General features: G+C 40.2%; 1 protein-coding gene across 2 annotated transcripts in view; it reads left to right on the plus strand.

The window, feature by feature from the left end:
* The window catches only part of LOC110954071 (protein bicaudal C homolog 1), a 66,789-nt gene extending 42,331 nt beyond the window's left edge, over positions 1-24,458 (plus strand). The window contains exons 8-21 of one of the 2 annotated variants that reach the window (XM_022198370.2): positions 2,352-2,603; positions 4,837-4,968; positions 9,017-9,224; positions 10,824-10,985; positions 12,782-12,945; positions 13,734-13,875; positions 15,749-15,902; positions 16,390-16,549; positions 16,647-16,686; positions 16,939-17,093; positions 17,655-17,817; positions 18,388-18,551; positions 19,475-19,574; positions 21,014-24,458. In XM_022198370.2, the coding sequence (XP_022054062.1) occupies positions 2,352-2,603; positions 4,837-4,968; positions 9,017-9,224; positions 10,824-10,985; positions 12,782-12,945; positions 13,734-13,875; positions 15,749-15,902; positions 16,390-16,549; positions 16,647-16,686; positions 16,939-17,093; positions 17,655-17,817; positions 18,388-18,551; positions 19,475-19,574; positions 21,014-21,141 (2,124 nt within the window). In that variant the 3' untranslated portion in view covers positions 21,142-24,458. The remainder of the gene's footprint in view (positions 1-2,351; positions 2,604-4,836; positions 4,969-9,016; positions 9,225-10,823; positions 10,986-12,781; positions 12,946-13,733; positions 13,876-15,748; positions 15,903-16,389; positions 16,550-16,646; positions 16,687-16,938; positions 17,094-17,654; positions 17,818-18,387; positions 18,552-19,474; positions 19,575-21,013) is intronic. The other variant, XM_051959737.1, reaches the window with a different exon arrangement.

Consider the following 24,458-nt stretch of genomic DNA (forward strand, 5'->3'; position numbering starts at 1 on the left):
TTCTCCACCCGTTTAGACGCGAGCCACAGACCAAAAGAGGGTTTCCTGAGCTACATGTCGAGGCCCACCAGCGCTGACAGCGTTCCTCACTTTTCTCATATAAACCACTTCATTACTTTCAGCACCACGGGGGCAAGAGAGTGCTGAGAGATGTTTGGTGGCCTGAGCTAAAGGCTGCTGGTTCGGCTCACCACTGGAAGGGAGACACACTGACCCCACTACTGCACCAGCAAGTTTACAAGTCTCTCCTGAGTTTTACTTTTATTTTAAATAGGTCTTGGAAGTTTTCTGTTTTTCCCCTTCTGCAGCTTGATCATAACCATACTGTATATTTATATATATATATATGCACTCATGCACAGATGCATTTCCTCGACAGGCATCTGAGCTGCGGCTAGTTTACGCCTGCCAAGGAGTTTTCTCATTACCTCTGCCAACAAATCACATCCACCAACTCACTTTATTCCCTTACCAAGCCTCAGTCAACAATAAGGAGCTCGTCTCAGTTTGCCAGCAGCTGCATTTGCATTATGTGCTTGTATTTATTCATGTGCTTGTTCGCTTATATTTGTACTTACAGTGCTGGTCTGCTTTTGTACGCATTCCTGTGCTCTATGTACAGCAGTATGCAAAAATGTCGCCCCTGAGTTTGTGGTAGGTCTGAGGGGTCAGTCGGGACCGGGAATCCTGCCAGATGAAGGCTAAGGGATCAGAGGAATATGTGTGCAATGTTGTGTGGTGGTGTGAGACCCTCGGACCACCTTCGAGGATTGCCAAAACCGCTGTGGATTGTTGTCTTATGCTGGTCACAGTGTGTGGATTCCTGATGCTCACTGGAAATGACTTACTTTACTGGGCCAAGTGATGGCTTGCAGAGACAGTGAGGAATGACACTGTTCAACTTTGCCAGCAGATGCGGTGGAAAATACAATAGTTTCCATTGGTTGTACAGAAATCGCTGGTGTTTTCTCTGGGAATGTGAGCAGCACAGCTCCACTGCGCTGCTTGTTCACCGATTAGTTTCTAATGTGGTCTGGATAATGCTCGAAATGAAATGTTGGTTTAGCTTTGTTTTAGACATTCTATTTTTTAGATCTTTACACAAGTTTTTGCGTTTATATTCTTTGTTTTATTGCTGGTAGAATTTACTTTGACACACTTTCAACATCTCCCTTTATGCATCCAAAATGAGGTGGCAGATCTTATTATCACACTTTTTTTTGTCTACAACACACTACTAGCAGAAAATTAATATTGGCATTAATTCTGAAAGGATAAATTGATAATTTGATCAAAATCAATTTTGGATTATTTTTCAAACACATATGCCAAATATATCCTGGTTCCAGCTCCTCTAACAGGATAATTTACTGATTTTACACCTATCTTTACAGTTTTGCACTATAGATCGAAACAGTTTGAAGTGATAACTGTTATGCAAATAATACCATTCTGTTAAAAATGTAGAACATGACAAACATAGTATACCTGGGTCAATTTATAATTTAGTCCATTCTTGCATTGATTACATTTTTATTAAAACTCAAAAAACTATTAATGTTCGTTATGATCATGTCTTTTCAAATTCCGCAATTATCATGTAAAGAATCATTTATTAATAAAAAAATAACTGGATATCACTAAAATGTCAACTAAATAATAAGCTAAACAATAATAAAATGAGACCATTCAAAAAATATTTTGGTTGTGTTTATTTTAAATTGAGATAATCATGACAGATATTTCTTTTTGGCACTATATCAAATTTCATATGGAAAATAACAAATTGTATCTGTCCCAGAAATCACTTTCAACTAAGTTACTCATTACAAAAACACCTCTCAAGGAAGTGTGTTAATTCCAGATCACATGACCTGCTCCACATGATGTCATTTCCTCCTGAAGAAAAGACCGGAAAGACTCCAAGGCTTTGAGTTATTTAATATAAAGTAGTGTGTGACTCAAGTGTAGATTTATGGCATGTCAACAGGTTTACTACAATATCTTTATGAATAACCTTCAATTTCAATTTTACATCTAATATTTAAAAGAATCTTTTTGTAAAAATGCCGTGTGGTGTTTGGTTATAGGCGGCCATATTGGTTTTAGGCCTGAAAACAACAAAAATGTCAACTATGATACAAGAAGTCCCACAATTATATATTGACCCACCTGCTTAACATCAACATGTTGATATTATAACTGTGAGCATACTGGCATTGGCTAGAATTGTTTCAGTAAGGCTGTCTAGGTCACCAGAATGAATCTCTGCTCTTACTCTTATTATAATATTTTATGTTTTTCTTTATATATTGATGTATAGTAAGTACCTTGTCCTTGTGTTTACCCAGAGAGGTACAGCTCTGTTGTTGGAGCACTTGGCTGGTAGTTTGGCGAGCACCATCTCAGTCACCACCCACCTGGACATCGCACCACAACACCACCTCTTCATGAAGGGACGCAATGGCAGCAACATCAAGCACATCACCCAAAGGACGGGAGCTCAGATCCACTTCCCCGACCCCAACAGCCCCCAGAAGAAATCCACAGTCTACATTCAGGGCACCATTGAATCCGTCTGTCTGGCACGGCAGTACCTCATGGTGCGTATTCTCTGCATGTGTCTGGTTTATTGACGTACAATGGGTGAAAAGAATTATGTTAAAATGCTAAGCTTAGTTTTTGTGGTGAACCCTCTGAACCCCAAGCAGTTTTTGGGTCGTTTTATGGTCAAATGTTGTAAAAGAAAGAATTACTGTTGGAAGAAGTACAGATTTTTGATGTGAACATTATTTACAGTTTTGACCTCTTTTTTTTAGTAGTTACCATGTAAATGAATACTTATTTTCTGTGCTATTTACCCGCAAAATCTGTAAGATAACAGTAAATTCTTGAAAAACTACAGTTATAAGTTGTTTAAACGCATTTTTAAAAACTGACCGTTTATTTTTTAAAAAGTGAAATCAACATGCGAAACATTTTTCCAACACTGAAAAAGGTGACTTTACATATTATAGATCATTTTGCTACTTGCATTTTTTTAAATTTCTTTTTATTCTTATCTTATTCCTGCAGTTCAACTTAGTTGAGCTGAAAAGTCAGTTCTCAGCCTCTCAGTCTTTAGTATTTTACAGAATCTGGTGAGTGCAAAAGTTTTTGTTTTTTGACAAATTTTCAAATGAGACGTAGACTAAAATGATTGTGATAAAAAGAGCGAAATCTTTTCTGTTTATATTTGTTTTTCCTAACAAAGCCATCCCAAAAATGATATAATTTGTACAAAGACAACCAGGAAGGTGAAAATCTTGTGATTCTTCCTGTTATTTATTTATATTTTTTTGCAGCTTCTTGTCGCCAGAGACTTAAGACATGGCATTGGCAATATAAATCCTTACATATACAGATTCCTCATGTTGTGTGGTAGCTACGTATAATGGATGTCACTGTTTCATTAACATTATCTTGGTATGTGTGAATGATGCGTGGGTTTTTAAAGACAGGGGTTAAGAAATAAACCATGATTGCCTTGGGGGTTTTGAATAGCCTTAGGATAGATTTGCTTGGCTCTGCTCATGCTGCTGAAATGCCTGAGATAAACAAGAATCCGTAGCTGACTCAAGGTTGCCGTGTGTGATTTATAGCTGCTGCGTACCTGCATGCAAAATGGACACAGATATTTGCATTACTTTGGCTTGAGTTCTTGATGTCCTGTCCATACGCAGAATCCTTATGAGTGTTAATGATAATGGTTTGGCATGCTTGCACGGTGGATTGGAATTCAAACCGTGTCTGTAATTCAGAGATTGCCATGCTCGCATTAGTGTTTTGGACCAAGGGTAGCACCTCATCTTTAAATTTCTTCTGGTTAAAAATGCTCAGTGGTCATTTTTGTCTTGCTGCCCCCGACCGCTGAGGCTACTCTTATCTAAATTACTTAAGAATATAATCAGGAGTCTATTTCAAAAATGTGTAAAAGTAATGGCTGTTTAATCGCTGTTGGCTCGGAGTCTCTGCTGAGCTGGTGTGTATGAGATATCTCAGCTGTAAACAGCTTTGGCTTTCTGTTTGGAGATCCATAATGCGGGGCAGTAATTCTGCCAGAGCTGCCTTCTCTTTGTCTGCGGTCTCCCAGTTGGCCCCAGAGACATTTAGTAAATGCCAAAGTTGTTCCAGTGACTAAACATGACTTTCTCTTGGTGTGGAAACGGGACACACAAGAAGGAGCCTCTTTTACTGCCTCGCTGTGTGGGAGAGTAAAAAACAATTGATTAATGAGAGATGATTTAGATAAGAGAGAAGCGCAGAAAGCAGGGGATGGGAGACGATTCTGAGAAAGAAGATAAGGGGAATAGGTGAAAGTAGAAGCAGAGTGAATGCAGAGTCTTGCCCGCAGCAGACTACTGTGTGATTTGGCCTCTTCCAGCCAGACTGTAGATTACAGCTCCAATCTCAGGCCCTGTCAGAGCCAGCCTGGCTCTATACTCTGCTGCTAATTACACCCACTCACAATAGGAGCGCTGTCCAGTTCTCAGCCCAAAATATAGATGTCTGTGGTGCTTGTGGTGGTGATCATGCAAAACAGATTGCTCTTGGCGGAATTTCCCAAGCTCTGTGTGGGATAGATCCAGCAGTGAATCTTGTATTTATTGGTACGGCTAACTTGTTGGTCTACAAATGGTATAGTATAAAGGAAAATTTACTACCGTAATGAGAAATAACCTATAATGTAGGGACCCAGATATACCAACAAGGTTTTTGGCAGATGATGGTCTGCAGCCGACATAAGAAAACAAGAGTCTGTTGTAGATATGTGTTGACTTTGTGTTTGCTCCGCAGGGCTGTTTGCCTCTGGTATTAATGTTCGACATTAAAGAGGACATCGAGGTGGAGCCACAGTGTATCACAGCACTAATGGAGCAGCTGGATGTCTTCATCAGTATCAAGCCAAAGCCCAAACAGCCCAGCAAGGTATGAAAGTAGACATACGCTCACACAGACAGAAAGTTTCAGGGAATTTTAAACCAAATTGTTGACATGGCTTTAGTGATCTGGATCTAGACAGAAATATCTCAACAACTATTTGATGGATTGTCAAAAGCTTTGTGTAGACATTCGTAACGGTCAGATGATAAATCCTAATGACTTAAGCGATCCCCTCACTTTTCCTGTCTTGCTCCCATGAGCTTCAATTTTATGGTTTTGTGGACAGTCTATCAAAAGAATTAAATTAGATATGTTTCAAACTCTCATGTTCCCCCTGAGGATATTTGTTCAGATGTGTTATGCAGATGCCATTTTTGACAGCTAAATCTTGTTATATCGTCAACAATTATATTACATCATGATGTAATGGTATTACAATCAGAACGCACTGATAATGACATGGATTATTTACGTTTTAAAGAAAACTGAAGTTTGAAAACATTCAGTATGTCATAACGAAGGAAATTCAGAGATTTGTTAATTGTTGCATGAATAGCTTTCTGTGAACAACAAACTCATATCCTACAAATATGTCTTCTAGATTATAGTGTTAATACAATGTAGAAGGAAAAAAACATCACAGAGTAGCCAGTGTTTTTATTTCTCTAGAGATAAGAATGTTTCATTCTCATTTGCATGCATGGTTCTATACCAGCTTTCAAAATGCACAAAACTCAAATTTCTGCAAAATAAATGACATTCCCATTAATCTTCACTCATCCTGATCTTTGTACATACTGCCAGTTAGCAAATGTTTCCAGCTCACACATTATCGACCCATTCCGAGCACGTGTGGATACAAACATCGTGTCCGTGTCACTTGGAGCATATTAAAGTTTAAATTAGCATTTAGCTCGAAGAACCACGGTGCCAAAATACATCTTTGTGAACTCTTACAATAGTTGTATACTCGTACAGCCTACTTCCCAAGCATTAATTAAGCATAGTCGTGGACGAAAAGATGAATTCAATGCAGGTCTACTTGGAACAAATGCTTTTGTCTAAAACTGGCCTTAATACATACAATACAATACAAAATACAAAAAGAGCCTTAATCTTAAGATTAACACAAGAAAAGCACTCGGAGAGCACAGTACTCCACCAAGGCTGCTCAGTCGTATGATTTCCGACAAATAAGTCCTGATAAGTCCGCAGCGGTGGATTTGTAGTAGGATAGCAATCATGTGATTGTCAGCAAGCGGCTGACGTAGTGTTCACTTGTTGTCATAGTTACAGTGCCACTGTGCCGCTATTTTGCAGTGATACAAAAATCTTTAACAAATCTGTGGATCCAAACTATAAGCCGCTCTCTTCTAGTAATATGACATCATGTGGGCTACATGTCTTAATAAGCACGTTGTCACTTTTCTGTTAAAGTCGCAACAACAAGCTTACTAGGTTGGATTAGTAACCATTGCATTTCACTTTCAGCATGACACAAGTCTGAAATGCATGCAGTCACATTACCGGGTGGGCATGTACAAGTGGCATACTTTCAGCTGTTTGTAGGAATCTTTCCTTTGAGTTTATTAAATGCCTGCAGCATCAGGATCCACTGATGCATTTCCAAAGCAGGCGAGTTGTGCACATTTACACTGGTGAATCAACACAAGTGACTTTAATTATGTGCAGGAGCTAACTTGAGCTATAGTTAAAGCATTAGTTGCAAAGCGGGTTAGGACTTAGTCTGATGGTTATTAGTGCATTATTTGCAGTTTGTCACCTGATGTGCTGTGCAGTCCTAAATGCACAACAAATATGGTACTAGTACCAAGTAATTGAAAAAGGAGCACAGGAATTGCTTCTCCTACATAGCAATGTATTGCTAAACATAATAGTTGTCAGAATCTGGCACAAATGATAGTCAGCCCTTTGAACCTCAAGCAGTTTCTGGGCATTTTCTGCCTCTGTCACATTTTTACTCAGTGTGACTTTATTTATACAGTCTTGCACCTTAATGGAAGCATCGCAACCATTGCTAATCATAAAGAAAAATCATTTTAAACAGTGCATTTTAAAAAATGAAATCAACATGCCCAAAATGACTCAAACTCTAAATATTTTACAGCTTACATTTTTGGTTTGTTTTCATATTTGTTTCCAATGGGCTTTGTGCAAACACAGCCTGCAGTTCTGCCCAAAATGCACTAATGACTTCTCGGTTGTGTGAAGGATTATGGATGTTTGTTTTTCACAGAATCAGGTTTGAGCATATGGTGGAAGTTCAAAATCTAATTATTGTCTCTGTTTTTGCATCTTTTGTCTTTGATAAATGGTGTAAATTTGGCAATTCTGTAAAGAAAACGTGCCTTTCAAACCTGCCAGCAGGTTTTGGGGTTCAGAGGGTTAAAATGCTAGTTTAAATGTGCAGTATTTTAGCACAGCCTGCATAATAATGATAGCACCAAATATCCACCTTAAGCAGGACATAATTAACTTACAGTAGAGTCAGTAGTTAAATACATTCAAAGTCCACACAGACTCCTATGAGAAGAATTCACGAAGACTTAAAGTGAACAATATTAATGAAACAAGTCAGTCTCACTAAAGCTAAAACCTCCAGTAAAAATGAAAGTTTAAGGGAAACATATACTAACTTTTCACCCTGCTAAGAACACAGCTGCTGTCCTACTTCTTCAAATGCTGTGTCAGGCAAAAGCAAATTAAACAAAACAACAAATAAGCCGCTGTTCCATTTCATAATTACGCTCCATCAAATGTTAAAGCGTGACATTGAAATAAATTACAGACTGCCATGTCACATTTCATCACCGTCTGTTGAAATCTAAAAGGAAAAACCTGGAAGTCTGCACTGAAGGGCATCATGCCATACCAACACAGAGAGGAGTTTTGGCAAATCTGCCACAGTGGAGAATCACAGTTTCTGCACGCAGTCTGTCGTTTACATGCCACCTGATGGACAGAAACATTCAGTCTTTCTGGTGTGACTCGTCTATTCCAACTGTACAGTAACTCACTTGATTCTTAGTATCTCAAGTAGTAATTTGGAGGTTAGTATGTAGTCTATATTAGTGGAATATGTTGGTCATTTTCACATTACTTTGTGACTTGCAGTCTCTTACAATGTAATACACCTGCTTCACATTCAACCTTCGCAGTAATAACACTTAATATTCCTAATCATATTTCACCGCTTGGCCTGCTCCTCACTGTCTCTTCAAGGTGCCCACGTCCCACCCTGAGCCAGGGCTCGGTGCCCAAACCAGACATGCCTGCAGGGACTGGTGTGGAGGTGCCAGTGTAAACAGTGACCCAGCCCAGATCCTCTTAAGAACCCTTCACTTAAACATTTTAACGAGGTGACAGCAGTAATCCAAAAGGCCTGTCCAAACGCATGCCATAGCCTCAGTGCTCCTGGCACTTTGGCAGACCTATAAAGTAGCGTTTGTGTGTGTTTCGCACAGACTCGGGATTGGAAACCACTTTTCAAAAAGCTCAACACAAAAAAGCCAGAACATGATTTTTTTGTTTTGTTTTGTTTTTTTTTGCTCGCATTAATTTTTCATTTGATGCTCATGGAGGGCGGAGTTTCTGGTGATGTGGAAAATGAAAAGGAGGAAGTCATTTAATTTAATGATTTTCAAATCTTCTTGTTTATTTTGGGCCTCTTGTGTTGCTTCATCTTCTCTTCACTAGCATCAGAAAGCGAGATATGTTTGTGAAGCAATCGATTAAGAAACGCTTTCTCTTCAGCTTCGCTCCCATGTCTCCTTCTCTCTCCCACACTGCCTCAATGTTTATCCTTCTAATCTACGCCTAATTCCCTCTTCCTTCCTCCCATTTATATTCGTCTCCCCCTCAACCTCCCTTTCACTCCCTGTCTCTGGTGCCAACATTCCCTCACCCTATCTATCCCTCGCTTCCCCCCTTGTTTTCCTCTTGCAGCTGATGTCTTCTTCCCCTCTCTCTTCTTTGCTCTCGTCCCATTTTCCTATGATTTCCTTCATCTGTTCCACCCGTTTTTCTTGGTTTCTCATCATCCCTTTCCTTTTTTCCCCTCCATCTCTCCCAGTCTGTGATAGTCAAGAGCGTGGAGAGGAATGCAGTCAACATGTACGAAGCCCGAAAATTCCTCCTGGGCCTCGAGAGCAGCGGAGTGTCTTCTTCTTCCTCGCCCTCTGTGGCACTGAATCCCGCTACTAATGGTCTGTCCCCATCCCTCATCTGCCCCGTTGGCCTGGATATCCTGGCCTCAGCTGGCCTGGGGCTGAGTAATCTGGGTAATGACACTGTCCGACTTGTTTAGAAAGTGCTGCTTCCACTTTTTAAAAAAAAAATTTTTACTATTTCAACGATGGGGACTATTTCAACAAACTGGAGTGGAAAGATAAGATGCTGCCTTTTATTTATTGCACAAAATGCATTAGAGATGACACCGATTCCCATCTGTACCAGTCACACAAAATATTTTCTTTTAAAATCACATGAATTGAAAATATATGCTGAAGCAGATGTCTCCAAAGCTTACCATCTCCTGGTTTTGCTGAATCACTGAGCGCAAATGATTTTCATTCACATGAATCACAGCCGGTGAGTCATGACGTCTCTATATGCACTTTACAGTCGGAGCTGTATGCAGATCTGACCCCACCGTAATCGGAATCGGAAAATAACCTTGATACAAATGTAGTTCTTTCTGTGAATCTTGAGCTTCTAAATCACTGGATGATAAACGGTTCTAATTGCATAGGAGTTTGTTTGCCTGACCTCAACGTGGAGTTCACTTTGAAACAGACGCCAGCAGCTTTTTGTTTTTGCAGGGGTGACTTTTAATTGATCGCAGTACGAGCACGAGTGAAGTATTGCCTGACAAATATTTAGCCCGGTTATCTGCTTTTTGCATTCATATGAAAGCCTTTTCAGGTTTCAGACTGTTTAAAAAAACAGGAATTAGGACATGAGTAATGCATCAAAAGCAAAAGGAAATGCGGATAGATAAGCTGACAAGAAAGAGCTAATAGATAAAGCATGTGCTGGCGTTGGATCCAACACAGTTTGTCTGTATTAGAAGTTTAAGATAAACACACTATGCAATGAAATGCTAACGAAATCCTGATTAGAAGAAGATCAATGTGTTTTTCTGCAGCCAGGAGATTTTTTTTGTTTTCATTTTGGAAGTCATGCACACATATTTTTCATATTTCGTCTGTTTTTGATCAGCATCTGTGTAAAAATCCCTTTTTTCCCCTCATTTCCTGGGGACAAAAGTGGGTCCTTTTGTCCCCAGCAAATGAGATGGACTTTAAATATTGGTCACAACGAAAATCCCCAATGTGCAATGAAGTCCCACTACAGTAGAAACTTCTTTTCTTTTGCCGTCTCATTTAAACCCAGGGGCCTGGGGGTGAAGCTGTGGACGGCCACATCCTGGCCTTTAGTAATTGCTACATGCTTCTCTTCCTCAGATTACAGGCCAGTCTGCCAGAAAAATCCCTGGCCTTATTCCTGGAGCCAAACTAGCCCTTTGTTAAAGCCACAGACCTGCTTCTTTCTGTTTTCATACGCTGCGTTTGGGTTAAGACACCAAGCACCACATTGTCAGTGCTCTCAATAACATGGTTTTATTGGGTATGAGGACACACTAGATATATACTTTTGCATCCGTGACCTTGTAGACATGTAAGAAATTCTTGCTCTCACTTGCTGTCTGGCTGATGGCACTTTGATGGAATTCCGGTTAAATAGCTGGAAGACCAAGATTATTTTCTGAAGCCTTAGTGTAACATGTGATTAGCTTGAAAAATGGCTCTGAGCTCTGACAGGACCACCGCTGATCTGTTCGTCTCCATTCTGTCCTCGTTTCTTTCTGTTCTCCTCAGGTTTCCTGGGTGCGACGGCACCCCACTCCCTCCCCAACTCTGCCGCCCCAAATGCTGTTCTGAACAGCTTAAACTCCTCCATGAGCCCCCTGCAGACACCGAGCCCCAGCACTCCCACACCGTCACCCTCCCTCTGGCCCAGTTCGCTCACCAGCACCCAAGGTTCGTAAACAGCATTGTTGGTATCGCCACTTTTAGACCAGTATTTCAATTTAGAAGAATTACTTTTTAATCTACTGTTATACTGTGAAGTATGACGGGCGTTTTAGTTCAGTTTTATTCATGTAGCACCAATATAATCTCAAGGCACTTTACACAGCAAGTGCAAGACCTTAAATATTATGGTATAGAGTGAAGCCCAATAAATACGAATTGTAGGATAAGAAACAGCTTTATAAAAAATCCATTAAGGTGTTTGACAAAAAGCGGCAGTCATTTCATCATTGTGCAAATATCGATTTCTAAGCTTTGAGAGTTTCTAATCATTTACAAATGCTTGTTTAATCTATAAGTCTGTGAATGGGATGGCCCCACCACCCCAGGGGGATTTTATCAAAAAGAAAAATGTTATTAGTAGTACAAGGTCAGCCACTAGGGGTGACTGAAGTCAAATTTAGAAAGTCTTCCTTTGCACAGAATGCATTATCTAGTAAAGGTTTGTATTTACTGCAACCTTGTGTAAACTATTATGAGATTGTGTGTTCATTAATATGCACTGTCCCGTCCAAATAAATAAAAAAATGAAATGGAAAAACTGAGGCGTGGAGGTAATATTTGAAGGAAAAAAACTCAAATTTACACTTATGTAATGTGTATAAGCACTAATTGAAATGAGAAAAACCTGAATGTTTTGTGCGATTATTACATCAAAAATTTGTGTGAAAAAACATTGAAGTTTTCTTACAGAAAAGTCACAAATTTATGAGATGAAAACAGGAAAAGTCTTTTTTGTCATTTTTTTTTGTTGTTGTTGTTTTAATTACATTTTGTTTTAATCACGGAACCACATTGTTTCACTTTGCATGGTTGGATCAATCTATCTACCCCATCGATACATCTATTAGTCACTATTCCAAACAAACTTTCTTCAGTTTGTCACCGGAGTCCATGTTCCAAGGAGCTATAGGCCCTTAAATGTTGGAATGCTGGAGCCAAAGAGGCTGCCGTTATCGACACTCCCCATCTGGAGTATCGATAAATCTGATGTTCTGTCGTATTGTTTCTGACTGTATCACAAATCCCGCTTTATCTGACCATACATTTAACCACTGTTAGCCTCACTTCTGTCCATTGTGTTGTTTTTCCTGATGCACAAAAGCTGTAGTGTCATTGAAGTCAGTATGTTGCTCTCCTCTTAATAGACCAAATTCACTACGATGTCTCTTCAGAGTCTGGATGCTTGTGACAACGTTAATTCTAAAGTCACGAGTATTTCTTTATTGATAAATCCAATTTAATTTCATTAGATAATTGACTACAGACAAAAAACACAACAAGCAGCAGCTTCTGTGGTGTGACAAGCTTCTCCCGACCTTGCAAAATTAAGTTTTACCAAGTCAAAGTTTTTTGAGACTATTGGAGAGTTTTTTTTCATAAATTTACAACTTCAATTTAATTTTGCGTTTGCGTTTTTCTCATACTTGTACCACCTTCTCCTGGCTCAGTAATTTAATACTTTCATTACTTTACTTGCGCACGGCAACCCTAATACACTTTTTCATTGAAGACATTATACCATACATCATAGAAAACACACTGAACATGTGAGTGAACTTTCTGTGTCAGTTGTTTGAATGTCTTTTTCCTTCACAGGGAACTGCTGATCTCTTGATCCTTTGTTTCAGTTATTTTTTGAACCAACAGAGATGTATCAACAGACAGGAGGCCTTCAGAGGAACATTTCCCTTATGAATCATTCAAGTTTTGAAAAATGCTGCTCCTACATTCTTTTGTTTCAGGCTTCTCATCTCAGCTCATGCTGCATCCCGCCACTCAGGCCACACTGAGCAGCATCCTGCTGCAGGGTTACACTCAGTCCACACCGTCGCCTCCGCCGGGCCTCGCGCCCATCGACAAACAGCCCAACGGGGTTCCTGACTGCACTCTTAATGGACATGTCAAGGTTGGCCTCGTTTTTATTCTGCAGGCTGTATTACAAGTTGAAGTTTTTGTTTAGTAAATTTTTTTGTCTTGCATGCTTTTTGTTTTGTTTTTTATTCTTTATTTTACCAGGTAAGAGAACAATTTCTCATTTAGAAGGAGATGGATGGATGGATAGATGGATAATTATTAATACCGAGGGAAACTATGACCTGGCAAGAAGCCCCAGCAGGAAGAAAGACAACAAATAAACAATACATATACAAAAAAGGATACACAAGTGTTCAACACAGATGAAAAACAGCCTAAATTATTGCTAGCAATTCAATGAAAACAGTCAACATATCCAGTGGTCAGCTAGGGTCTGCTGCAGCTTCTCTTTAAATATGTAAGGTGATGGAAGAGATGACAGTTTCAGAGATTTTTGGAGGGAATTCTAGTCGATTGCTGCAGCAAAACCAAAGGAATCCTGGTCAAAAACAGTGTGAACCTTGGGGACAGAGAGTGTTATGAAATAAAGTGGTAGCTGTTATGGGAGGGGTGTAGGAGGTTGGCGAGGTATTGAGGTGTCCCTGATAGGGTCTTGTAGATGAGTAAAAGCCAGTGTTGGAGTCGTCTGGTGTAAAGAGAAGGCCAGCCTACCAATTTGTTAAGGCCATAATGGTGGGTGAAGGGAGGTACACTGGTAGCAAGACGGATACCTGAGCGATGAAGGATATCAAGCCTGCTAAGGGCACACTTGGGAGCCGTTTTATAGGTGACATCGCTGTATGTATGCCAATGTGTGTTTGTGTTTGTCTGCTTGTTTAGCACCCTGGCTCAGTCTATGGAAGACTAGCAACAGCGTCGCTTGCAGAAACCGTTTTGAGTCCGGCTCCATGCGACTCGGTCCAGGAGGCCAGCGGACACAATCCATCAGAGCCGCTGTCGAGCAAGTCCAGCCCAGATGAAGGTATTCCTCAAACAGAAACATGTCCTCGTCACTACCTTATGTCGTTTGTGTGTTTTTCATCTCTGACCCCCAAGCAATTTTTAGATGTTTTTTTACTTCTGTGGGGTCATCTTTCACCAAACTGTTTAGCCCTGCACCTCAATGGAAACGGCACAAAAACAGCATGAAAATGTCCTTTCTGCAGCATAACACGTTCGAAATTCTATAAATCATAAACAGCAAAAAACAAAAGTTGAATTTCTTTTATTATTCATTGTTAAAAAAAATGGAATATCCTGGAATCAGTGTAGACATTTACCACAGGTGTTGTCTATACTGGAAAGCAAGCAGTGTGTCTACAGACTTCGCTCCTTGCATTTTCTAATTCATTTCCATACATGTCTTCTCTCTGCTCTCTGTAAACTCAGCCTGCAGGTCAGCCAAGTACAGCTGAAAAGTCCCTGAATTTTTGTGAAGTTACTGTTAGGTGCAGCTGATTCAAACATGTCTTCTTGGTTGCACTGAGAAGCTCAGAATTTTTTGTTTTTCACAGAATTTGGTCAGAACAAACTTTTAATTTATGATACATTTTCAAATGAGATGTGTAGAATATAGGGATTTTGATGAAATATCCCAAATCTAAGTTTAGTTTTAAAGCTATACATAAGTTCATGAACTGTTGGAAAGTTTAACATCTGACAATTCCTGCTGTATTTGCAGTTTCTAGCTCTGGTAAATGTTGTAATTTTGAAATTCTACATTAAAATAACACACCTTTAAAACCAGCCAGCAGGTTTTGGGGTTCAGAGAGTTAGTAGGTCAAATGATTTGTGAGACGGTCTTTGTTTAAGGATCAAATAATACTTTAATGACCCACATAGCTATAAACATGTACGTTAAAAAATTGTGTCCTTTGCCAAAATAAGAAGTCCTTCAAAGAAGTGTACTTATTTGCAGAAACCTTACCTCTTGTGATTCATTTATATTAAACACACCACACAACCTTATGCTTTGTGTTGTTGTAACCTTGGAGAGACTACATTTTTAAGGTTAACATTTTCGACTCCGGTTTGCTGGACCTCAGCCTTGCAGACTTAACATAAATGTACAATTCAGGATTTATGTAACCCCAAAAACCCACATTGAGGAAAATGCCTTGAGTGAGCTGCTTTCTATTCCTCCATACTGTCCTCCTCACCTCATACTCCCTCCGACTACGTTTATTGGAACGGAGACAGATTAACTGCTGGTCTCCTGGCGGTTTAGAAAGGCCCTCATTTCCTCTTGTGTGTTACACTCGCGGTTTTCCCCACAAACCTTCACTCTCACGCGTCTCGTTTTTCCCCGCTGTTTTCTAAGCCGGTCCTCCCCCGATGTGGTGCGTCCTGGTAAGTTTTCCTCTCCCTCCCTTTACCTCCTCCTGTGTCCCAGAATGTGTTTGGACTGGCTCGCTCCATCCAGGCCTGACTCTGCAGTGTGAATTGAAGGAGTCCTGGGGAATTGTTTAAACATTAAACTCCTGAGAGCTTCATTAGATTGACTAAAATCATATTATTTTACTCTATACGGTCCATGTATATTCACATACTCTTGATTATACCCATGCACACCCACACATGTGCACATCCTGTTACACAGAGCAGGTTCTTGTATGGTTAGAAGCAGATGAAAACCACTGTTATCTCAGCTGCTGTGTTTTTAATTAATCCAGAATCTGAGGAGACTTGTCGGTCTTTGATGCAAGCGCACTTATACACAAGCTCTCATTTACGCTGACTGACCCAGACACTGTTGTGTGTGGCACATAAATGGGATGCAGCGTGAAGCATTGCAGCTGCAGTTGTCATTTTGTTTCACAGCACAATTAAAATCTGCTTGTGTTTGTTTCCTTCAGGCTCTGACACATTCGTAGAAGTGGGCATGCCCAGAAGCCCCTCTCACTCGGCTAACGGGAGCGATCTGAAACAGATGCTGGCTTCATGCAAAACGTCATCAGGGAAACGACAGGCCGTGGAGCTCCTGCAGGGCACCAAGAACTCCCATCTACAGTATGTTTGATTCCAGGGGTCATTTACAGCTCCCCTCGTTACTGTTTACTGTTCTTTCAGAAACCATTTACAGCTCATGCTGGCTGGCAGTCCTCCATTAATGTCTTTATTCATAGACTAGAAAGTGCAGAAACACTGGGATGAAATTGCGTTTTGTGGAATCAAACCAAAGCCTACAGAGTTTTATTTTTAGATGTGATGCATAATGTGCCCCATATGGAGATTTGGGAGTTTAAATATTGTCTGCCATATGGACTGTGTTACACATTCTCACCTCAGACGGGGTTTTTATTATTATTACAATATCCAGCTGAATCTTGTACCTGCTCAAATCTGATGAGCCTGGAACATTAACAGCCGGAGTGATAATTTGAGGAGATGATGAGATGGAAGGAAAGTTGAGCAATGACTCGCGGTTCTCTGCTTTTTATATCATTCGGAGCTTGTTTTCCTCTCTCGTGTTACAACCTCTGTGTAATTTTAACAGCTCCGACTGTCTCCTGTCGGACGCCGAGTCCAGCTCGTCAGACAGCCCTGTGGCGGACAAGAGGGCGCCGGGCAGCGAGCGGGCGGCCGAAAGGGCAGCACAGCAGAACGAGAGGGAGAGGATCAGGCTGGCGCCGCAGACCTCCTTCGCCAACATGCAGGTACACACACATTAAACACACAAAATGAAGACTTTCGTTGGTATTAACTAGTAAAGACATAAAACCATCTGCTGTTTTTTTTTTTTTTTTCTTTCAGGCTTTTGACTATGAACAGAAAAAGCTGTTGGCAACCAAAGGTGAGTTGCCATTTGTGTCTCATGAAATACTACAGTATCATTACCAGGATGTAGCCCATAATTTAGCCCTGTGTGAAGACAGACAGCCGCATAAATTAAAGGTCACAACCGCCAGAAGGTTCATCAACATTTATGCATCCACTGAACGAGTGTCTTTGAAAGAGGACTCCTTTTCCTCTTTAAACTATAAAAACGTCGAGCTATTTATCGGAATTATTTGACGTTATCTCCGTTTATGTTCGCATCACACAGCTATGTTGAAGAAGCCTGTGGTGACGGAGGTGCGGACCCCCACCAACACCTGGAGCGGTCTGGGCTTCTCAAAGTCGATGCCAGCCGAGACCATCAAGGAGCTGCGGAGAGCCAATCATGTTTCATACAAACCCAGCATGAGCACCACGTATGAGGTCAGATTTATAAGGCATCTGTTGCGTTCTCTGTGATTATATGTACACTACTGTTCAAAAGTTAGGGGTCACGCAGACAACGTTGTGTTTTACGTGGAACTCACACTTTTATTCATATTCTAACATAATTGCACAAGAGTTTTCTAATAATCAATGAGCCTTTCAATACCATTAGCTAACACAATGTAGCATTAGAACAGAGGAGTGATGGTTGCTGGAAATGTTCCTCTGTACCCCTATGGAGATGTTCCATTAAAAATCAACCGTTTCCAGGTAGAATAGTCATTTACCACATTAGCAATGTCTAGACTGTGTTTCTGATTAATTTGATGTTGTCTTCACTGGAGAAAAAAAAAGATTTTCTTTCAAAAATGAGGACATTTTTAAGTGACCCCAAGCTTTTGAACATATCGTTAAAGACTTCATTTCCTCTACTGTATACAGTAGTAGATGGATGTTTTTGGACTGTATTTTGGGATGCCCTTTAGTCCCTCTACACTCAGCAGTTATTTCATTCAGAATGGTTTCCCTGAATGTTTTTCTCGTTATATTCTCTCTCAGGGTTCCCCACTGTCCCTGTCACGATCCAGCAGCCGGGAAGGCGTCGGGAACGGCAGCGACTCTGACAACTGGCGAGAGAGGAACGGCACTGGTAATGGTCTGCCAAGCCACGCCGAGTTCCCCTCTGCCGTCAGCAGCCCGAAGAGGAAGCAGAACAAATCTGGTCCGTAAAGAGTATTTCTGAGAGTTACAAGCACTTTACATTTTTGGCACTGATTGAAGGACCTAATAAATTAAGATGAAAAGGTCACGTTGTCACTTTTTGTCTTGGACGCACACTGTAGTAATGAGATAAGAAAGGACAGATGAAATGGCTTTCTTTGAGACAAAGTGAATTTTTCTGAGCGTTTCAGTGTGAACACTCAAACTGCTTCCCTCAGTTTAAGTCCGTGTGTGCATCTGTGCGTTTCGTGGTTAATGTAATCACTTATTTAATCATTTCTAGGTTCATGAGTGGCACTTGAGCTAGCTTCTACTGAAGCTACCTGCTAAACCAATCTAGCTTTTCTCAACACAGGGCCTATATTTGTCTCAACACTGTATGTTTGAAGCATGTTCAATTCTGTCTTTGTATTTCCAACTGTGTGATCATTTTAAGCTGAATATTCTGCCTTTGTATGTCTCTTGCGTCAGTAATGGCTCAGACATGAGTGAATTTTTGCTGCTTTTTCGCTTACATCATATGATTTTGTGCTTTCTGTTCTTTTTTTTGCTTTAATCCTTTGCTGGGTAGCTGCAGAGCATTACCTCAGCAGCAGCAACTACATGGATTCCATCTCCTCAGTAACTGGCAGCAACGGCTGCAGTCTGAACTCGTCTCTGAAAGGCTCAGACCTGCCAGAGCTCTTCAGCAAGCTGGGATTGGGGAAGTACACAGACGTCTTCCAGCAACAAGAGGTAGAACAGACTGTGAAGCAGCTCCTTTGGGTTTTGTGATTTCTACTCATGCTGTTGGACTGTAGAAGAGCAAAATTTCCACTTTTATCCATGCAAGTGATGTGGCTGTAGGTAAGCCAATGATGGTAGGCCACTTCCCCACTCTGAGCATCCCAATAACTAGTAGATGTCATATTCATGGTCCCCAGAGGATAAATAATGTCTTCAGTGAATTATTTTTTCCTCTAGTGCAATCATGTGGTCAGAATGATTATTTTTTAACATCTGAAAAACTACTGGCATTGCTCTCGGCCTCTACTGTACTTTGTTTTTAAGAAAATGCTAGCCTGCTATTTATAAAAATATAAAATTATATTCAGCATGCAAATTCCTCAGTATGTTAGCATTTTTCATATGAACAATGTTAGCACAGTACACAGCTGTGCTAGATGCTAACCGGTAAAGTAATAGGTGAAACCAACGGGGAACTGAAACTGAAGCCATTAGTTGCAAATAAAAAAGTCTCTGTATTATTGGGATGTTTGGGCATTTTTCTTCTCCCTCTGGCCTCTAAAGTACATTAATACTTACATTTCTTCAGTGCAATTAATTGCATTCCAGTGTCTTTTTAATGCAATTTCCGTATTTCATATGTAATAGGAGATAATAGATGGATGTAGGGGAAAGGTGAAGGAAGAGGTTCACCACATTTTGCTTCTGTGCTTTTTACATGAATATGTATTGGAGTGGCGTGTGGCACTATTCCAGATTAACTTATATTGCAGCATGTTTGTTGGAAAAATTGATATTTAAGTAGAAGCTGTTGTTCTGAAAGGTTCCATCATAGTGTTTTGTATTTTAATTCTTCACAATACGATGTGATTATGTGTATTTCTGGTAGAAAGTCTTCTATAAGTACAAATTAATGAACTTGTTGCTTTCAGATTGACCTCCAGACATTCCTGACACTAACAGACCAGGACCTGAAGGAGCTGGGAATCACTACCTTTGGTGCCCGCAGGAAAATGCTGCTCGCTATCTCAGGTACAAATGAAAAATAGCAAGCACTTTGATGTGCGTTTCATATCTTATTGTTTATTCTGTGCTATCAGCTGTGCAGTAAAGCTGAAATTGACCAAAAGTTTTACACAAAGACTTATCCAATACAGAGAAACTCATTGTTACCACCTCTGTCCCAAGTTGGTCCTTTACCACGCAGATAATCAGAAATAGCAGCTGAAGTCTCGCCCTGCTGACGGCAGTGAGCACAAGTTCACATGTGTGTTTTATTGTGTGTGTATTATTTTGTCTGTGTGAGTGGAGCCCAGCTGTGCAGCAGACTAAAAGTGTCCTCCTACCAACAAAGGTCATCTCTACTTTAAACTTCTGGATTTAAAACCTAATAGATGTTTCTCATTAGTGACAGACTGTAGTCACCAAGTTCACGACAGTAGTATTTTAACTAATTTATCTTGAAGCGATATATGAAAACATGTTGCTGTACTTTCCACCAGCAGCAGTAAATCGGATTAAGGCGAATTCTTCTCTGATGAGTGCATTGTTATTTCACCAGCTGCTCCAGCTGCCTCTCTGATGCTGATGTAGGCTCTGCCCCTGTTGTTGCACTCCATCTAATGTGAATGTGGTGGGTGTCACACTTCATTACTGGCATCATTCTTTGGACATTGTAATTGCTGGAGTTGTTAGGCTGCGTAAGTTAATCACGCTCGTGCTGGGATCATGAGCTTCCTGTCATGGGTATTCTGTAAATGTTGAGTTCAGAAAACTCCGACCAGAGCCGGGGTTGACAGCGAGCGCAACGAGGGGAAATGTCGAAGCCAGAGCTCTGATTATTAAGGAAGTAGAGTGATCCAAAGCCAGAATTGGTTTTTGCTGCCTGTTGCCTCAGCCAAGAGCAGGTCAACTTTCATCTCCCCAGACTGACTCAACGGCTACGAAACAGGAATATGCACGACTCTGTCTGTCTCTTTGTCTTTCTGCATTTCTGCCTCATAAGAAGATGGAATACCAGTCAAGGCAATGCAGGTTTTAGCTTCCTGCCAGTCTGCCAGTAAAAAGAGCTGCTGGAGTGAGTTTTCTGTCTCCAGTAATCAAACTGAAGGTTTATGCTGGCAGCAGAAGAGCACGGCTATCATATGAATAACTCCGAGATGCCAGGGTGTTCCTCTGACATTTTTATGAAAGCATTTTGTCCAAACTGTGCTGTGTAAAACCAGATGGACACAAAGAGGGCTTTTGTTGATCTGAGCAATTCTTTACTGATTTGAATCCAATTTTCTTGTCATTGTCGATCAATGGCACTAAAAAGAAATGTTAACACACTCTGCTTGTATTTATTTCTTTACTTTGATTTGCTGAAATCCCCATACCGGCATGAGGAGATGTTTCCCGCATTAAAAACCATGTTTGTGTCACCTTTCCTGTTGCTGATGTTTTGTGGTCCTTTTTTTCTCTCCCCATAGAACTAAACAAGAACCGGAGGAAGCTATTTGAGCCACCCATCAGGTCCTCGTTCCTGGAAGGGGGAGCGAGCGGCCGCCTCTCCCGTCAGTTTCACGCCGACATGGCCAGTGTGAGCGGGCGATGGTAGGTGCCCTCGGACCAAATCCCTAAAGCCGTCCATGATGGGAGACGAGCCTCCAGCGTCTCTCAGCGATGCCCAGGTTTCAGCGGTTGTTCACCCTTTCCAACTTCAGCTGAATTAAGACTGTTCACAATGTTGCCATATAATATAAATATGTATATGTTTAAAAAAGCCATAGTTTTACATGAAGTGCCAATAGTTATAAAAAGAATATCCATGAGGTTCAGTGTTCACTCCTTATAGGCCCATCAAGTCTATATGGAGCATTTCTGTATGAAGGGTGATGTTATGGTTTTGAAAAAAGGGTACTGTCCAGTATTTCTGTCCACTTTTTTGTTCAAGGGAACAGGCAGAATGATTAGTACAATCATTTTACCCATTGATACTACCTGCATTTGCATTATGCTGTTGTATCAGTGACATGCACTTTAATACTAGATTTTTGCCTGTGAGAGCCTTATTCCTTAGATTGAAATAATAATAACTATGCATTTTTTTTTTTTTTTTATTGACGAAAAGCACAGATGCATTTTGTACCAAAACCAAAAGGAAGCACTTAGCCAGTGAGATTATGGCGCCAACAAATGAAGTGCAAAAACAAGTCGGCACACGTCAAGTGGTGACTGGATCAACTTTAACACATTATACCAAAGGAAAGTATCATTGTGGCCTTTGACCTTTCAGCTGCCATCAGTGTTTCGATTGGTGGACATTCCTCCGAGGTCAGTGTTCAACAGTAGTTTGTCTGTGTATTTCTAGACAAAACGAGGAAAAAAATTGTACTCATTATGCATTATGATTTTATTTTTAGTTTTTATTACCATTTTAGGCGAATGAGTGGAATGTTTATTGGTAATCAGTTTACATATGTATTTTTTATATGTTCATAAATGAGTTTCTATGATTTTTGTAATTAGTTTACTAGTATCTTTTACTTTTTTTTCCTGCCCCTTAATCTGTGGAGCCATGACATGGCTGTGCCATTAGACAGCAGCGGAGACGTGAGGCAGTTAGGTTAAGCTTCATAGGCCTCTCTCTGATTGTGTCAACGGGCGTCTTTCTGTGGTTGTGACAACAACAAAATACGTCAACAACAAACGGTGGCATTAACAGAGTACATCCAACCAGAACATCACATGCAGTTTCTATTGCAAACATAAACATGCAGGGTTTAAGATCTGAGTTCAGGCCTTGGGATTTGGTGCCGTGGGGTTCCACCATTCGGAGCACTCCATTTACCAAGCTACCATTTACAACTCAACTACATCCCAAATCTAAGGGAAAATATGTTAGATACACATATTTGGTTAGTTTCTTTCATTATTCTTTTGTGCCATCGTGACGAGATTCACTTCTACGTCATAGCTACCAGTTGTCAAGTTTTTGTAGCTACCATGTTTTACTAGTTTGAATATGAATTTGAATATGTTTATCATTTGTGATCTTTTGTCTCATCTGTTGTTTGTCAGTGAGGGCCTCCCTGTGGCCCTTCCATGTGCCTCAGATCTCCCAAAACGCTCTTGCATGTATCTGGAGCTTGAGATGCCACAACTGTACGCCATTTTTTGTCTTCCTATTAACTGGCTGTTCCATTCAGAGCAAAGAAAAAACCTCATAACACAACAAGGCCGTGCCTTTGTAGCGAAAAGTGCCAATGTACATAACTACTTTTTCAGCGGGGAGAAGTTTTGTTAAGAACACTAATATTTTGCTCTGACCTTACTCTCCAGATACGAGGTGCAACACACAAATGAAGTATGTTCACAGCCAAGTAGGTTTCATATGAGCATTTCTGTGAGACACAAGTAAGGAACCAAAGTCACCAGAAGGACTGTGAGATTTAAGATGAAAACAAAATCTGGATTTTTCTGCTATCAGTCATGCGATCCAATATCCCTAAAACCTGGTTAAGCAGTGTTTAATAAAGTACCAGGATTATGCATGCCGCAGCAGAATTTATCATCAGAGCTTGTTTGTTCTGCACTCCCATATTCTGTTCAGTCATATGTTTTAAAAAGGGAAAACATCCTCATCCAGCAGTTCATTAACTTTGGATAACTCAAGCGTTTTTTTTGTGTGATATTCTTAAAATATTTCTGAGGATTTAGACCACAAGCCGATCCATCGTCCAATGTCCTGAGCATTCTTCCAAGTGCAATTAAGTGCCTCTTTGTATTTTTTATTTCTTTTTTGTGTGTTCATATTTGCAGTTCAGTAAATACTGAGACTTATCTTGGTTTAAATGAGAGTACAGTGTATAAAATCTATAAAGTATGTGGAGGACACTGAGAGATTCACTGCCAAGTGCGTGAACATTTATTTCAGCAAATTTAATCAAGACAGAAAAAGAAAGCAGCTCTCACATAATCTCAAACAGAGATCTTAGATTCACAATGATTCCCTTTAACGTGATTTGTTGTTTGTCACTTTTAACCACTTTTCCAGCCTCCATCGCATCTGATTTGAGCCATTTTCAATGTGGTTGTCAAGTTAGTAACACTAAGTAATATTCTGACATGGTTGCTGAAGCCGACCAGGTATTTTTTTTTTTCTTCCAGTAAGGTCTTAATGTAAGAGGAATGATGCTAATATAGAGAAGGATTCTTTATTCTGAGAGGAAACCGGGGCCGGTTCGCCCCCACTCATCATGGTACTACATTGAAGCTGTTGAGCACTGATTCTCCCAGTGCTGTGACTCGTGTTCCTGCCGAGGAGACATTTGTTTTTTCATCCTTTGCCTTGTTTGGAAGCATTTGCTCAGAGGGCAGTAGAGGTTCTTGTCTTATCAAAGTGAATGTTGTTTAAAAGAAATTATTGATTCATGTTATTGCAGCTTGATTACGGATCAGTGAAGGGATTCACCAAGTCAAAAAGTTTACTGCCAGCTTGTCTAGTCTTTGCCCTTCATAGAATAGTTTCACAATGATGTCTTTGTTGTATTGTTCCTATTGTTGTTCCCAAAGGGATTTATTTGAAGGAATCTTTGTACTGCAATCAAATGGTACATTTATACTAAATGTAAACCACTAAGGAAACAATGTATTACACAAACTCATTGTACAACTTTTTCATCCTGTACGACCTTTAGTTTTTGTGTGAGAAAGGTACAATTCTGCACAAAGTTCCAGAGAAGAATTTGTGTATAAACATTGTCATGTGGCCAAAGCTCTGTTCACTGTTGCATCTTTTGATGGTATTGTTATTCTAACTGTATTGTGGTACAGATATAAACAGAAGACATTTTGAAGAAACTGTCAAGCAGGCAAAAAAAATGTTTAAGCATTCAAATGGTATTCTGAAGGTATTAAATGTATGCAAACAAA

Source organism: Acanthochromis polyacanthus, chromosome 15 (assembly GCF_021347895.1).
Source record: "Acanthochromis polyacanthus isolate Apoly-LR-REF ecotype Palm Island chromosome 15, KAUST_Apoly_ChrSc, whole genome shotgun sequence".
Classification (NCBI taxonomy): Eukaryota; Metazoa; Chordata; class Actinopteri; family Pomacentridae; genus Acanthochromis; species Acanthochromis polyacanthus.